General features: G+C 29.1%; 1 protein-coding gene across 1 annotated transcript in view; it reads left to right on the top strand.

Annotated features, from left to right (window-relative positions):
• Positions 1-17,943, top strand: part of LOC142330950 (uncharacterized) — a 229,621-nt gene that overhangs the window by 198,281 nt on the left and 13,397 nt on the right. The window contains exons 9-12 of the mRNA XM_075376413.1: positions 2,812-2,901; positions 5,622-5,679; positions 10,367-12,390; positions 16,530-17,862. Coding sequence (XP_075232528.1) covers positions 2,812-2,901; positions 5,622-5,679; positions 10,367-12,390; positions 16,530-17,862 — 3,505 coding nt within the window. The remainder of the gene's footprint in view (positions 1-2,811; positions 2,902-5,621; positions 5,680-10,366; positions 12,391-16,529; positions 17,863-17,943) is intronic.

Here is a 17,943-nt window from a genome sequence, read left to right as displayed (position 1 = left end):
CACACACACACACATATATATATATATATATAACAAGAAGAAGTCACAAGGAGCTAGGTCAGGTGAGTAGGGTGGGTGGGGAAGAACAGTGATCGAGTGTTTGGCCAAAAACTCATGAGTTCTGAGGGCTGAATGGGCTGGAGCATTGTCATGGTGAAAAAACCAGTCACCACTCTTCCACATTTCAGACCTTTTCCGCCGGATAGTGTCCTGCAAACGTTTAAGAACTTCAGTGAACTTCTCTGATGGCGAGATGTCGTTTTGCCTGAACCAGGGTGTTGATTTTGTCTATGTGTGAGTCGTCAGTTGACGTGGAAGGACGCTTATCATCTTCAATCAACTGACGACCATCTTTAAAACGTTCATGCCACTTAAAACATGTTGCACGCTTCATAACAATGTCGCTGTAAGCCGTCTTGAGCATATCAAAAGTTTTACTCGCAGATTTTCAGAGTTTAACACAAAATTTCACAGTAATTCTTTGCTCGTTCAAGTCACTCGTTCTAAAATCCGCCAAACAAAAAAACACACTTCACAAACAACTGCGTAGCTAAGCAACTAATAATGATATTTGCAATCAAAAAACTGCATTATAATCAGCTGATCTGAACAAACATGGCAATGCCAAGCGGATTTGACTGGAACCAACTGGACCTGCGCAATTAGAACAGCCTACATATTTTTTGAACAGATCTTGTATATAAAAAAACAACATAACCACCATCCACAGTAACAGAAAAACCTAAAAAAACTAATACCATTAGTAGACTTTTACGTAATCCCGCATCATCATCCATACATAATTCACAATTAGTTTTGTGGTTGTTAGGGTTTATGGTTTCTAAATTTTTAACTTTTTAGTTCTTTTTTGCATTTGTTTTATGATGTAATTTTGAATTATTGTATTTTGAATTATATGTAATTTTGAATTATAATAATGACATGGGATCCTGCAAAGGTTAACTGTTGGTATTAAATTTTAGGTTTTTCTGTTAGTGCGTTTGGTGGTTAGTTGTTTTTTGAGTTTAATTGGCACAGTGATCAGTATGTTGATGAATTATTTGAATTTTCAGAAATTAATATATCTTTTTTTGTAATTAATCATTTTAAGATTCATATTATTCCTCTGTACTGTTAAATTATATTTAAATTCTATTAAATAAACCACCTATTTAATAAACCACATAATATTAAGGTAAGACATATCTTCTTACCTTAATTTTTCATGAAAGTACTTTCATGGGATCCTGCTTCTTGTCATGATTGAAATAATTCCATTATTGCATAATAAAAATACTAAAATAATGAAAATTGCGTATTAATTTAAAGAAGTGCTACTATCTATTGCAGTTTAAGACCATCTCTCTCAAACAGTGTTTTACATCATTTAATGATGTAATTTTTGATATTTTACATTTATTTTCAATATAATTTAATAAACATCATAAAACATATAGTGGTTGAAAATGAATAAGATACTACTTAATTAATAATATTCATAAAAAAAACTGTCAAAACACAATAACAAAATAACTACCTTATAACCAACATAATAATACACAAAAGAGTGAAAACATACATATAAATATTATATATACTATATGCTAGTGTATAAATTTACAAGTATTTATACATTAATAATATAATTGAAAACATTACTAAAACTTACAATAGAGAAATATTTAAACCAGCATGCAAACCTTATAACAGATAAAAAATATTTAAAAAACAAAATTAATAAAATAAACAATCTGTATGAGTTAATAAAATTAAATGTAACGATTGTAATTATATTTATATAGAAAAAAAATACATCATTTAAAACTAGATTTCTGGAAAATTATAAAAATTACAATCGTAATAAACTATGTTTATCTATATGGCAGACCATCTAATAAATATTCTATTTCTGATATTAACATAAATTTAGAAATTTTGGAAATTAATAAATGACAAAATTAAATATATTTAAAAAAATATTATAGATATAAATAAAAATAAAATTTCAATTTGATAAACCGTCAAGACAGTGTTTGAGGGAGATGGTCTTATATATACTGCAACAGATAGTAGCTCTCGTTTAAATTAATATGCACTCTTTATTATTTTATTTTTTTGTTATGCAATAACAGAATTATTTCAATCATGACAGGATGCAAGATTAAGTTAAGATATGTCTTATCTCAATAATCTGTACTAGATGATTTATATAGTATTTAAATATGATTTAACAGTAGAGAGGAATAATTGATTTTTAAAAAAAATAATTTCAGTTAAATAATATATATATATATATATATAAATAAAATTAAAAGGAGGGTACTGTATCATATAAGTATAGTTTGATGTGCATATATATTTTATCTTTTGAGTTATGGATGATTGCTTTAGTAATAAACCACCTATCATATCGTATAAGATGTAGAAAAAATAACAGACAACGTGATTATTGGCTCTTATAAATTTTTTAGATCTGTACTTATATAAACTCTCACTTACTTTCCTGTTTCCAGTAAATAAAATACATTAATAAATAAAGAATCTCATGTGATATCTAGTTGATTAAAATGAACACTATAAATCACTGAATAATTTTCAGTTGGATTTTACATGACAGATTCTTTGTATTTCATTTGCTGGCAAAAGTGAATTGAACATATAGCCTAAATAGAAAAACAATAAAAAAAATAGTAGCAATAAATACTTAAGTATTGATTGTAAATATTACAGGAAATAAGAAAATTGGTTGAGAAAATTTTTTTTTCTTTTTGTTACTTTTTATGGATTTTAAATGATGAATTTTTTTTGCAGCTGACTGAGGGGAATATTAGTGACCATTATTTAAGTGAAAAAGAAGGAAGTATTTTGATACATGTAGCTGAAGTACATCAAGAACCCGAGGTTGGTATTTAATAATTTGTTTAGTAATCATAAATTCACTTCACTTTTCAACATATTTCTGTTTGTGCGGTAACCTTGGTGTAGAAGTTATCATCGCTGGCTCTTATCCTGAGATCCTGAGATCTTGGATGGTCGTTGTGGATAAAAAAATATTAATCCATCCATAAAAGGTATGAACTACTGATTAAACAAATTGGTATAGTATCTCTTCAAACTACACAGTTATATTTTACAGTATTACATTTTTCACCATAGAAAATCTATCGGTTTTGTGAATATGTATACTAAGTGCCTGTTAAAAAAAAAGATTACAATTGCTCTATCATTTTATATTGTCACTGTTGAATACTGTTAAATTTTTCTCTATTGACTGAGATAGAAATAGTTTTCTCAGGCTGTCATCACAATATTTTGTATATTATGGATTCACTAACATTGTATTGGATTTAAAGTGAAGAAATCAATTTAAAAAAAATTAATTGCATTCTTATTTCTTCACACAAATGATTTAAGATTTATATCAACAACAAAGAAAATGAGAAAATTATATCCAGAGTATATATATATCTTGATTCTCAATTGGTTAGAATATCCTCTAATACAAAATAATTACAGTTTGTATATTTCTTTAAAATCATGTCAGTTGTTTGTCTTTTTGTCAGTTTCGATCACTTTCTATAATCTTTGTTGTAAATACATTTAATTTTTACAGATTGACTGCGTGATACAATAATCTGCTTGGTGGGTAGTTGTCACAATGTCATGTATCCTCATTTCAATAATTTCAAATTCAACTTGAAATATGTTTTAATTTTTAAATGAAAATGTCATATCAGCATAAAAAAACAAATAAAAAAGTATATATTGAAACCTACTCTCTTGAGCTAAGAGGTGAATAGGCAGAATTAGTTTCCTTATACTGCATAACCACAGTCTATTACATAAAGTCTGTTAAGAAAATAACCAAACATTTTTAATTACATGCCAACAGAGATATTTAGTGAAAGGCAGTTGGCAGCATTATATTCTGCATAACCTTTTCGTAAACACATGTTCTTGAATTGTTCATATCTCGTTTAGTTTTCATGTTATTGTTATTTGAGTGCAATGTGTTTAAAGTGTTAATAGTGATTTTTGTAATGTGCGATTTTCAGGAGCAATGATTCAATGTAAAAGTTTGCGTGTAACTGAGGAAAGCTTTCACAGAAATGTTTCAACTTTTGAACAAACATACAGAGGTGATGCTCTGGATCGTACACAGTGTTACAAATGGTTTTCTTGATTTAGAAATGGTTGTCAGTCAATCAAAGTTGACCCTCGACCAAAAAGGCCTTTGACTTCAACTGATGATATCCATGTTCAGAAAATTAACAATCTTGTGCATGAAAATTACTGACCAACTGTCAGAGAACTTGCAGAAGAGGTTAGAGCATCTTGATTGGATCATGCCATGAAATTCTGTCTGAAAAATTGAACATGTATTGAGTTGCATCAAAGTTTGTTCCTTGTTTGATGACCAAACAGCAGAAAGAACATCAAGTGGACTTTAGTCAGTAATTTCTTGAACAATCCGATGATGATGAAACATTCATGCAAAGGATCATAACTAGAGATGAAAGCTGGGTTTACTGTTACAACATCAAGACAAAAGTTCAATTAAAATCCACGATGAAAGGATGCCATTTTGCGAGTATTGATGACATTAAAGCAAATTCATCATGAACTTTAAAGACCATATCAAATGAAGCTATCCAGGACTGCTTCACCAAGTGGAAACAACTGGAAAAAGTGAGTGAATAGGAGGGGAATACTTTGAAGAGGGACAAGGACCAATAATCTGTAAAATTAATAATAAAAATTAAAAAATTAAATTTTGATTATTTTCTGAACAGACCTTTTTTTTTTTTCTTTTTCCTGTTTAGCCTCCGGTAACTACCGTTTAGATAATTCTTCAGAGGATGATATGTATGAGTGTAAATGAAGTGTAGTCTTGTACATTCTCAGTTCGACCATACCTGAGAGGTGTGGTTAATTGAAACCCAACCACCAAAGAACACCGGTATCCACAATCTAGTATTCAAATCCGTCTAAAAATAACTGGCTTTACTAGGACTTGAACGCTGTAACTCTCGACTTCCAAATCAGCTGATTTGGGAAGACGCGTTAACCACTAGACCAACCCGTTGGGTTCTGAACAGACCTTGTATTTCTTTTATATTACTGAGCGCATACTTCTTACTAATATCCATCTTTTAGTGCCAATTATATTTTTACAAATAAACTGTGATATAGGTATGTGCTTAGGTATATGGTTAGAAGCAACTTTCCATAGGTTATTAATATTAAAAATCATTAATAACTTACTTTTAAATCATGTGCTAATTCTTCTTGTGGAAGATTTTTTCTGGAGCTAGTTTAGTACATCTTTGAAATTACCATTGACACTCCACTGAAGAAGATGCAGCTTTAAAAATAGTGATTATTAAAATATTATATCTTAATAAAAAGCATCATTGAAGAAGGTAGATTTGAGTAATTAGCCTCTTGGTCTCCAATTTTAATTTGTCAGCATTTCAGAATCAAAGTCAGCCGAAAAGCTGAATTGAATTTGAATTGTTATAAATTCTTCATTATCATATTCAGTATTATTTTCATAAAATTTGTTTTGCTGACTTATTTTTTTCTTTCTTACTAGTCTTAATCTTTTATAAATTTTTCAGGATCGTGAAGATGTTTATGAAGATGATTTTGAGCCTGAAGATAATGAAGTTGTTGAAGGTATTTCTTTGTTTAACTTTTATATTTAAAAAGTTATTATTGTTTAACATATATATTGTTTAACCAGTAAAGGTATTTATTGATATCTTTATTTCACTTTAAAATACATATGAATAAAATTTATCACCGTATATATTATATTTTTACAAATAAACTTTGATGTAAGTATATGCTAGCTGTTTTCTCAGAAGCAACTTTCCATAGGTAATAAATAATAAAAATAACCTACTTTTAAATTATGGGCTAATTCTTCTGGAAGAAGAATTAGTCCATGATTTAAGATATTTTCTGGAGCTAGTTTACTAATTCTTAAGAAGGAGAACCATTAAAAGATATTATTATACCATTAAAGGTGTATATATATATATATATATATATATATATATATTATAACTTGAAGGGTTTCATTTCATTTCAGTATTTTACAGAGATTAATTTTTTATGATCTCATATTATTTTTCTGTACTGTTAAATTATATTTTAAATTCTATTAATATAAACCCCTATAGTGAAACGTTTTAGAAAAAAAAGATGTCTACGCATCAATTATATGCACATAGGGATATCTCGTTCCTCTCTCCTTTTGATGAATGATCATATGGTTGCTCATACTTCTTTACTTGGCATTTTGCAACTGACAGCTCGAGCAACTCATCATAATAAAACTAAGTATCTATGCAATTTGCTACTGTACAACCTGCACAATGCCAGCCAGTCAGGTTTTCCACACACCTTTCTATTTTTTCTAAATGTGAATAAAAATTAATTTACCAGATACTGTATTTTTAAATTAATAAAGTAAAAATAATGTTTATTAATTCATTAATTTAAGTCAGCTCTTTGAACTCCTTATCATTTGTAATCCAGTAAAGAATATAACATTTTATAATATTCTTTACTTAATAATTAGGCTACACAAACATTTGAATTTTGAATACAACAACAATGAAATGTTTTTATATTTGAATCATCAAACAAATAATTGTAATGAATTTATTATTTAGCAACTAAAATCACGTTCCAGTGACTTTTTTATTTACATTAAGAGACAATATAATTTATTGATTGTGTTGGATAAATAATTTACTGGCACAAAAACTAGGAGGTAGTTAAAAATTAATATTATTCTGAAGTAGCAGGTAATTGCTCAGTTGGGATTTATGTGGGTTATAGAAAACGTCGCGTCTTAGCCTGTACTTGTGGCCTGTGTGAGTAGCTGTCTTGTAGTCTAAATATGTGTAAAAGTAATTTCATAGCTAGCCTAAAACAATATTAAATCCTCAGTTTTCTTTTAATTTAGTTTATTACACTATTATGTCTTATTTTTATGTTAATAAACCTGGTTTCTGAAAACCGGGTCTTCGTCAAATAAAGTTCATTAATAAGCAATATGGCAACTACTTCTAGAAGCTTATCAGGAGGATGTTTAGTAGGTCAAGCATGTGAAATTGTAGATAATGTAGCTCAATATTTTGATCGCATAAAAAAACAAGTTAATATACCTGACATTAATGCCATTAACATGGTGGTGGAGGCAGTGAGTATTCTGAAAGTACAGTATGGAAAATTCTCATAGAAGGAGAAGAATCCTCTACCAAGAGTCAGTTACAGTTTTCAACTCCTAAGGGGAAATTGTGTAAGCACAAAAAGAAAATTGTAGTCGATGGCTTTACTGAGTGCGCCTTCCGTAAAAAAATTAATTTCTTTTATACAGTAAGAAAAGAGGTTCCCACAATCAAGAAGTTACTGGCAGTCCTGAAAGATGTTGTTATTGACTAAGGTCAGGACTCTCTATGAAAATTAATAATAAAGCTTGGGTTTCAATGAAAAAGAAGTCAGTCACAATAAAAACTGCTAATCATACACCCTGATATTGCAGCATAGAAGATATGTTATTTGCAGAATATTACGCAAATACAGAAATATGTTCGGACATAGTCTATTTGGACAAAACCTACATCCAAAAGCAACATTCTGTCTAAATGTTGGCAATCAAGTGAAGAACTGGGAGTCCTTAAAAAATTGGTAAAGGCAATAGGCTAATTATTGTTCACACCAGTGGAGAGCAAGGCTTCATAAATGGAGCATCATTAATAAAGCCAGTGAAAAAGCAGAGACTACTACGACTCCATGAATTTTAATAATTTTTTCAGGTGTTTGGGAGAAACTCTTTTACTGTTATTCATCAGTAATTGTAATGGACAATGCCAGCTACCATTGAGAAAGACAAAAAATGAACTTCTGCATCGCTTAAAGGCAATATAGTTAAGTAACTAGATGATCATAAGCTCGCTTATGGCAAACATGGACAAAAGCACAATTTTTGCAAGTGGTGAGTAATTTGAAGTGGGTAAAAAAAATTCATTGTGGATGAAATTGTTCACAAGTATGGCCATATACGTCTAAGGTTACCATCGCATCCCACCCTGATCTAAATCCAATTGAGTTGAATTGAGCTACAATTAAAAAACAAATCGCCAAGCAAAATATCAATTTGCCTTTAGAACAAAAAAACATTTTTTCTGAAACCCTTTCAGACTTATGGCGCAGAAAATTAGAAAAGTTGTTTTGAACAACTTCAGTCATTGCCATTATGTTTGTCATGTAAATAGTTGTTTAATGTTACTTGAATGTACTCACTGAAGCCCCTATTTCATACTGTCTCTAATATGATCAACCAAAGTACGCTTCCAAATGCAATTTTTAACAGTACAACCAGGGGTATCTGTTAGTTCGCATCAACTGTTAACTTCCCCCTTATAAATCCATATTGCTGTGGTGAGAAGCCCCTGGATTCTTCTAACTCATCCTTAATCCTCTCGGCCAGGATTCTTTCAAAGCTCTTACCCATGGCATTCAGTAAGCATATCAGTTTATATGTGATCTCTTGTCCTTCAGAAACTTGCTTTGGGATCAAGACCAGTTTCACTTCTTTCTAAACATTGGGGAAGATTCCTTTTCCAGTGCCTCTTTTCCAGTGTTCAAAGCCTCTAGCACTCACTATTTAGGTTAGCTGATTTATAAAACAGCTAACATATAAATGGTTAGTCTGTTTCTCGCAGACTTTACACAGTTGCAGTCATTTCAATCAGTTTCTTCCTCGCCCTTTGTAAATTTCACTTGGCTCATTTGGCCCCTGTTCTTAATGAGGTTATGTATCATGACGCTCTCTTTTGGACAGTTATATGTTTTGGGATCAGTTTGTCCAACTCGTCTTTTAAAATTGTCTGGAAATCTTTGAGATTGTACTTCACTAGCTGTTTCAGACTTCTTGAATCTTGCATCCTCATAATATGTCCAAAGAATCCTAGTCTCCTCTTATACATGGATCAGTGATAGGTTTTAACTCTTTGTACATGTTGGGCACAGTCCACCACTGCCTGTCTTTCTGGTACTTGTTATGGTTGCAGGTTCTTCCAATTCTTTCTATTTTCTGGTATCCGTCTGTCTTTGATTGTTTGTTCAGGTGGAAGAGTGTTCTGTTGCATAAGTGGCTTCTGGTTTTATAATTATGTTGTAATGTCTTAATTTTGTGTTTATTAATAGGCACTTTTTATTGTAAGTGTACAAGATTAATTTTTGAGCTTTAGCTAGTTTTTTTTCTTATTTGTATCAAGGTTTTTTCGTTTAGGTTGTTTATAATTTTTTCAAGGTATTTAAAGTGGGTTACTATTTTGATTTTAACACAGTATATGTTTACTTTTTTTAATAATGTTGGTTTTTAGGGCATAATTTTTGTCTTTTCAAATGATATTTTTTAGGAAATTTTACAATAATTTAGTTTTAAATCTTTTCTGGTTATTTGTTTGACACCTCGGTTTTGTATTGTACTTCTTAATCATTGTGCATCAAACTAAACTGACAGCAGTTGGTGCTGGTAATAATTAATTAAAATTAAAAGTTACTGTTGATTGAGAGGGTTAAATTTTCTGTAATAGTAATGGTTACCTAATTTATATATCAGAATTATGATATGGTGTTTGTACTGATATTTGTATTGATCATTTTTAGAGGTGGTTGATTTAGTTTCAGCGAGTTTTTACCACTGTTCATACTGAATTTCAAGAAAGGTTTTAGGCATAAATTTATCTAGGTAGCTGTGTAACTGGAAGAGCAATGTGACATCAAATCACAAAAATGTCACATTTACACTAAATTTTTAATGTAGCGATTTAAATAGAGAATATCACGTGATATCATGAGCACTGATAAATTGTCTACATTTAACACTGAAAAGTTCAGATGGTTCTGTTTAACTTTATTACTACTCATTACAGAAGTATAACCTCTTGTAATTAAAACCTGTCAAATTTATAAAACCTTTTTGAGAATGTATTTTTTAGATGTTTTTAATATGTCCACCAGTTTTGTTTATTTTTTAAGTAAAATTGGACACAATTTTCTTTAGAGTTTGTTTTTAAATTAATCTAGTTGTAGATTTTTTTGTTAAGGGTGCATTACAGTAAACATTTTAAATTATGAAACTTTTTTGAAATGTTTAATAAGTTCACTCTTGTAAGAATTTTTTTTTCCAAGAGTTACTTTCTGGTTATAGGTAAAAAATTATATCTGAATGAATCTATTTGTCACTTACATGATAGAGTTCTTCCAATGGGTAAAAAATTTAAATATTTAAATTATTTTAAATTACCTTTTTCGATTATGAAGTAGTAATTAATGTTTTCAGGTCATAAAGTGGTGGAAAATATAACAACTGAGAATATTAAAAAATCACAAACTTCTTCTACAGTAGCTTCTGAAATCGCTGAAGTTGAAGGTTTATCAAGTTCGGATAGTATTTATAGTAAGGATAATTTTGAAGAACAGGATGAAAGTGAAGTTAATCTTAAAAGTAAAAGTGATAATACAGATGATATTAATCAAATTGATAGTGTTAATAAAGATGAAGATAATGATACTGATGAAGATGATGGTGCTGCTGGTGGTGGTAGCAGTAATGGTAGTGGTGGGAATAACCAAAAAGTTTCTGAAAAAGACAGTTTTAGTGATAAACAAGAAGATGAAAAGGAAAATGAAAAAGAAGAAGACAATGTGGAAAACAAAGAAGAAGAAGAAGTAGAAAAAGATGAAGATAAAGTAGAAAATGAAGAAGAAGAGGAAAAGGAGAAAGAAAATAAAAAAGATAATGAAGATGAAGAATCGCATCATATGGTGCAGTTAGAACATCTAGATGAACTTCAGTTGGAGCAAGAAAATGAAGAAGAAGAAAAAAGCAATTTGCAGTCAGTAAATGAAAATGCCTTTTCCAATTCAAAAGAAAGTAACAAAAATGCAGATAATAGTATTACAAATTCTGGTCATATTAGCAATGATTCAGTTTCAAGTATAATATCTGATAACAAAGATGTTTCAGTTTTAAAATCTGAAGACAAATTAAAATCAGTTAAACTAACGGAAATTGAATTATTAAAAGAATCGATTAGAAATACTTCTGAAAGGTTGAATGCATTGTTACCAGATTGTACAGATCAGTGTATTAATACAGTTGATACTATGAGTAGCAATAAAGTTACAGAAAATATTGGTACACAAATCGAAGAGGAACAGTTTAATTTCAATTATCCTTCTGAAAATATAATAAATAATGATTGTACATTATCACCGTTACATTTAAATAAAAAAATGGAACTTCATTCAAAATATTTAATGGAAGTTATAAATCGTGATCAATGTACAGAAAATTCTAGCAGTTATAACATAAATAATGATAATATTGGTAATAATTCCGTGAAAAAATATCCTAATAATGAAAATCAAACATCTGATTTAAAACCTTTAACGTCAGTCCACCTTTCGTTTCCGGATTTAGAACATAACCGTAACTTACCTAATGCTATCACTATGACATCATCGAATATCGATAATCAGGAAATCAAAATAACATTTGATGTTAATAAAGCTGCAAGAAATAATGATGTACAAGAAAAGGATAGTCCAAGAATTGTATTTTCTGGAAATAAAAAATCTCTTACTAATAGTTCACATTTAAATAGTCCAAGAAGAACAGTAGATTTACAAGATTTTTCTTTAAATTGTAAAAGTGATCAACATACAACTACGCAAACATTAAATTTAAATAATCATGAAAATTTTACTCATAATAATTCAATTTTAGAAAATAACAGTCATTTAGTTGTTCCGAATAGAAGAGAAAATGCTACAAAAGAAATTAAATATGTTGTTGAAAAAACTGTAAAGGAAGTTTTAGAAAAATATGTTCCTTTTAATGAACAACAAAGGAAAATTGATTTTAGTTGCATTACAGAGCAACTTAAAGGATTTCAATCAGCAAGTATACAAACAGATTATAATTTAATTAAACCACATGATAAGTTAGAATTAAAAGATTTAAGTTTATCTGTGCCAGTGTCTGAAGATCAACATAATATTGGAACTCAAACATATTTCAAAAAGTGTAAGGAAAGCGCCAATCAGACAGAAAATTATGAATTTGTGAGCAAAGATAAAGAGTGCACGGGTAATAGTAATAATGAATATGAAGAAACAAAAGGAAGTAATAAAAAACCAGATTCAGGTTATTCAAAAATTTTATGTGATAAAAAAATCAAAGCCATTAGTACAACTACAACTACCTGCAGTAACTTTTCAAGTTCATTTTCTTCTTCATCAGCTTCTTTTCCAAAGTCTTTGGGCATTGTAAGATCAACAACGTCTACAGTTACAAGTTCAGTAAGTTATTTTGAATTTTTTTTTAATTGTAATTACAGTAAAGATGTTATTTTATTTCAATGTTGAGTATATTTACCTTTCTTTGCTTCATTCTTTTATTATATATTGATGTGTTTCAGAATAACTTCATTGTCAAAACTTATTGTACTGGTACTTTTAAATTTATACAAACAGCATCATAGCTTTCACTTCGAATCATCCAGTGAAGTATAAATTAGTGGCTTTTAGATATATGATAGATAAGACTACATAAATTAAAGATGCCTGCATATAAAAAAGAGTTAAACACTATTTCTCATGTTGCAGAAATTAACTGGTATAAAAAAGAAATGATCAGAAAAATGAATAAAAATAGAAGTAAAAGAAATGAAATTAAAACAACAAACGATAAAGAAACCATTAAATGAAGTAAATTAACATTTACAGGAAAGGAAATTTTTCCAAGTAAACAATTCTTTAGTAAATATTACATAAAAAATGGCTATATATACAAATAATACACTAAAAAAAATTTTTTTATAATAATATAGAAGAAAAAATTATTTATAACAGCAATGGTATATATGTCGCAGGGAAATGATGAAAACGGAGGTTTGATCAAATCCCTAAGGTAGATGATCAAATCATGGAAGATGTTAAAATTACAACTCTGAGATTATTTCCCTAAAGAAAGTAGATGATTTGATCAAATCCCTTAACTGTTTTAGTGAAAAGATGAAATAATATTGTTTAGATATTAAAAGTGTTTATTTAGTAAACCATGCATTATTAAATGTAGAGTAGGTAATACAACAATACTCACTGATACACAAATCATTTATTTGAAACTAATTGAAAAAAAAACTATGAAAAAACGTATAACGTTATGTAACTTAATTTAATTACTTAATTAAGTTAATTTACTTAAATTACTTAAATTTACATAATTACTTAACTTAATTAAGTAAAGTTAAGTTTTACGTAAAGTTATAAGTTTTTTCATAGTTTTTTTTTTTTTCAGTTATTTCAAATAAATAATTTGTATTTCAATGACTATTGTTGTATTACCTACTCTACATTTAATAATGCATGGTTTACTAAATAAATAAGTCGTGACACCTTCTACTCTTCATTATCTGTTGTTATTTTAGTCCTGACTTGTTTATTTCATCTTTTCACTAAAACAGTTAAGGGATTTGATCAAATCAATTACTTTTTTTAGGGAAATCACACCACAGAGTTGTAATTTTAATGTCTTCCGTGAATTGATAATCTACCTTAGGGATTTTATCAAATCTCCATTTTTATCATCTCCCGGCGACATACATTGGACAAACGGGAAGAAAATTAAAATTGAAATATAGTGAGCACATGAGATCTTTTAAAAATCACAAAGAAGTTTTTATGCAACACTTTTAGTAAAAATGGACATACCACAAGGAAAATGCAAGAATCAATGAAATTGATTCACAGTAGTATTAAAGGAAGAAGAATGAATATTTTAGAAAATTTAGAAATATAAACGAACAGATCAACAATCAAGCATGTGCCCTTTTCAAGAAGCTCTATTTACTGAAAACAGGAAATAGATAAATAAAATTAAAAGATAAGTGTAACTGTTAATAATAAATAAACAAGAAGGTGAGGTAAGGCATGGTGACTAAACATTGTGTAAAGACTAACAGAAATTTAAAAGTACCATTACAGTAAGTTCTGACAGTGGAGTTATTTCAAAACACATCAACATATAGTAAAAGATTGAAGCTAAGAAAGGTAAATAGTAGTACTCACCATAGAAATCATCATAATCTTCTTAGCAGAAAATATAGTAATTATCTTAATAACAACAATGTTATTTTATGGTTGTTTTTTTGTAGATTATGTATAGGCTTATGCAGATACATGTGTACAAGGAAGGTGTTACAATGTTTAGCTGATAATTTGTAATACAAAAGTAGTAGGTTCATTTATTCTAGATTTATTTGGCAAAATGTTATTTAGATATCATGACAACTGTAACAAAATCTACAAATTGATAAAGTGAAGTTTTTTTTTAAGTGGCATGTCTTTATGATTCTATGTTGTTTGCCATTACCTAACAGTTTTAGGTGATCAGACATAAACCCAAATGAAAACTGCCATAGCCATTCCTATTTTATTTAACAAGTCTGCTTGAAAGGCTTACTAGGAAGATAAACAGTAAATTTTTCCATTATCTTCTTCAGTAAGCAAAATGTTTCACAGCATGCCAATTCATCTAATATATGATATTATGAATTACAAGCAGACATTCACCCTGTTTATATAGTAAACATCATTATTCCTGGTGCCTGTTATACCTCAGTTGCTTTAGTTGCATCACAGACATAAGAAAAATTAATTACTCATTATTTCTAGATTATTATGTTTATTATTCTTTGATTTAATTTAGCCAAATAACAGAATTTTTTGTTTACTTTGTTACAATCATAAAATTCTTCATCTACCGAAGTTAGTATCAGGGACAAGAATTAAAAATTTTACTCTCCCAGCTATAGCTCTATTGCTGCTATATATGAGTAACAGTTATAGTTATAAAGGAAAAGTATATCGATTGGTCCAAAATTTTTATGTCAACGTTTCACGATCCCTTGCATCCAAAAAATGAAAAACTTTTAATTTCTGGAAGTTGTATGTGTATACATACATTTGTTGGCCTGTATGTTGATTATCATCTCTACATAAGTTCTTAAAAAATAGCCCAAAAAAAAAATCTACATATGGAACAATGATTTTACTGATGCAAATGTCTGCTGAGGCATTTACATCACTGGCATCCTGACCGAGGCCTGCTGATGTTTGTGAGATGTAATCAGTTAGAAGATTTAAAGACGACCTCTGATAAAGCCCCTCAGGGCTCAGAAAGAAGGGGGTGGTGTAGCGACCGATAACGTCACAAGGTGACGTCTTCCCCCAATGGGGTTGGGATGGCATTAAATTTTGAGAAAAATTAAAAAAGGAGAGGAAAACTTTTCACCAATTTGAATTTTTTTGAAACAGTCTTAGGAAATTGAAATTAGAACAATGAAACTACTAAAATTATTTAAAACTCCAAAATTTTAAGTAACTTAGGAATGGGGGTTTTCAACATCATTTCTAAACAGTTTTTACGTCAAGTCATGAAAACTCATTGACTAATAACGTTTAAATTTGTCACAAATATTTGGTTATGCATACACACACACACACACACACACACACACACACACACACACAACAAAATATTGACCCAATGTTAGACATTAGTCCCAGTTTTGGTCTGATTTTCAACCCCATCAGACAAAGGATATCATGGTAATCATACTTTCTACATTTTTTGTTATTTTTTCCCTGATAGAATATCCCAGGAGGTGTTGACCAAAATTAAGAAACTGATTTAAGGACATCAAAGTAAACAAAAAATTCATGCCCCAGACACACCTCCTATCTCACTTAATTTTCTCTATCTGCCATCCCCCTCCCCCTCACCCATCCAGCAAAAGCTGTACAGGATGTCTTAGGAGGTGTCAGCCAAACTCTCCAAGTAGCTGATTTCAGGACATCAAAATAAACAGGCAACTTAATTTAGGTAAATATTCTCTTGCATTTTTTCCCTATGTTCCATTGTTTTTTCTATAACATTTATTTATATCTTAAGGATGGATTGAAATATTTTAATGAAATATGGTATGTAATCAACAACATCTACAAAATAAATAAGACTGAAAATTTCAAAATGGCAGGCATTAAAATTTGTTTAATACTAAATAGTTCCGTAAATATTAGTTTTATTGAATAATGGTTTTATTAGATAAATTGTTACATCTTTTATTGTGAATAAAATGATTCCTAATTTATTCAAACTGACTAAGAAAGAGCTATGATGTAGCTAAAATTGTTAAATAATAATGCAAAAATTATGTATGAAAACAGACATAAAATTATCAGACTGTATAATTTCCAGTCTGCGTCCTTAATATCTTTCTACATTATTCTAATATCATTTTAACAGATTCTATGTTAATGCACAAAATTTGATTATTTCCTAATAAGGGAAAAATAATATTAAGTTATATCCTCATACAAGTTTTATAATACATTTAGATTAAATTTTGAATTAAACCTTTTTTTTGAATTTTCAGGATGATCAGCTATCAGAAGGTGAAATAAATCTTGGATCAAGTGCATGTTCATGTAGTTTTGGTGAAATAAAGATGCAGGGATGTAAAATATGTGGTACTTATGGTGTAAAGAAAATATCATCTAAAAGAAATCGGTATAGTAATAAAAATAGGTTTACGTGGAGTCAGGAATTATTAAAGTTGTCCAAAAATACTGATCGTAATTTAAAAACAATGAATTCAAGACCAGAACATTTTTTAGTTTTACCTGGTACATCTTCACAGTTATTAACAACTAATGATTGTATTTTAGAAAATAATTTAGTAGTTCAGAGAGAAAGCTACGAGTTGGGTGAGGTTGTACCACCTGATCATAAAAAACAAGTTTCTGATTTAAATAAAAATAAAAGTAGTGCTATTATAAATAATAAACAAAGTGGTAATTTATTGATACATGATTCACAACCAGTGTCTAATGATAATAATAATTTGATTGAATCTAAAAAATTTCAGCTGAGAACTAAATCAAAAAACTTTTCTGATGTTGTTGCTAGCATATTAGAGGATTTACATAATGAAAAGTCTAGTAAAACATTAAAAATTAGTTGTGTACCTGATATATCTAATATTTGTAATGGAAACCAATCATGTATTATAAAGAAGAATTCAAATGTTGTTAATGACAATAATACTTCACTTGAACAGGTTTCATCTTCAAAAATTGTTGATAATGAAAATGAAAATCAATATGATAACGAATCGGCGTGCTACATTCAGCAGCTGTATTCAAATTCTTCTATACAAAATGTTAAAGAAATAGAAAAGAAATCATTATCACAGAAAATAGAAACTAAAATTTATGATGTTACCTCTGAAATAATGGATAAAACTGATAAACGTGTAACTACTTGCTCAGTCGATCATATCAAAGATAAATTTTTGCAAGATAGTGAAAAACCTTGTTCCTCAAGAACAGAAAATTTTAATCAGATTAAACCTTCATGTTCAGAAGCTGGTTTTATATTACATTGTGATGTATCATCATCATCATCCTCATGTGATGATTTAACTCTGAATGATGTTAAAAGTTTAAATTTATTTTCAAATAATTGTAGAAATGATAAAGAACTTAATCTAGAATATACTGGAAATTCAAAATCCATTGATTCTGGAAATAGTTTAAAAGAGCCCACTAAAAAAGCATTAGATGTGTTACAATATAATGAAAGCTCCGATTCTAACGGAACTAATGGTAGTGAAATTATGGAAAAGAGTCACATTACTCAAGATTCATCAAATGATGATTTAGATGCTGGCATTAAAAATAATTTCTATATTTCAATTACCAGTTCAGGTGATTATTTGTTTACATTAATCTTTTAGTTAAACTTTAGTTCTTAACTAGTTAATTAAAACATCTAGTTTAACTGATAAT

The sequence above is a fragment of the Lycorma delicatula genome, chromosome 10, assembly GCF_047948215.1.
Source record: "Lycorma delicatula isolate Av1 chromosome 10, ASM4794821v1, whole genome shotgun sequence".
Lineage (NCBI taxonomy): Eukaryota > Metazoa > Arthropoda > Insecta > Hemiptera > Fulgoridae > Lycorma > Lycorma delicatula.
The sequence above is the reverse complement of the archived record's forward strand: the minus strand, read 5'-3'. Positions and strand labels throughout refer to the sequence as shown.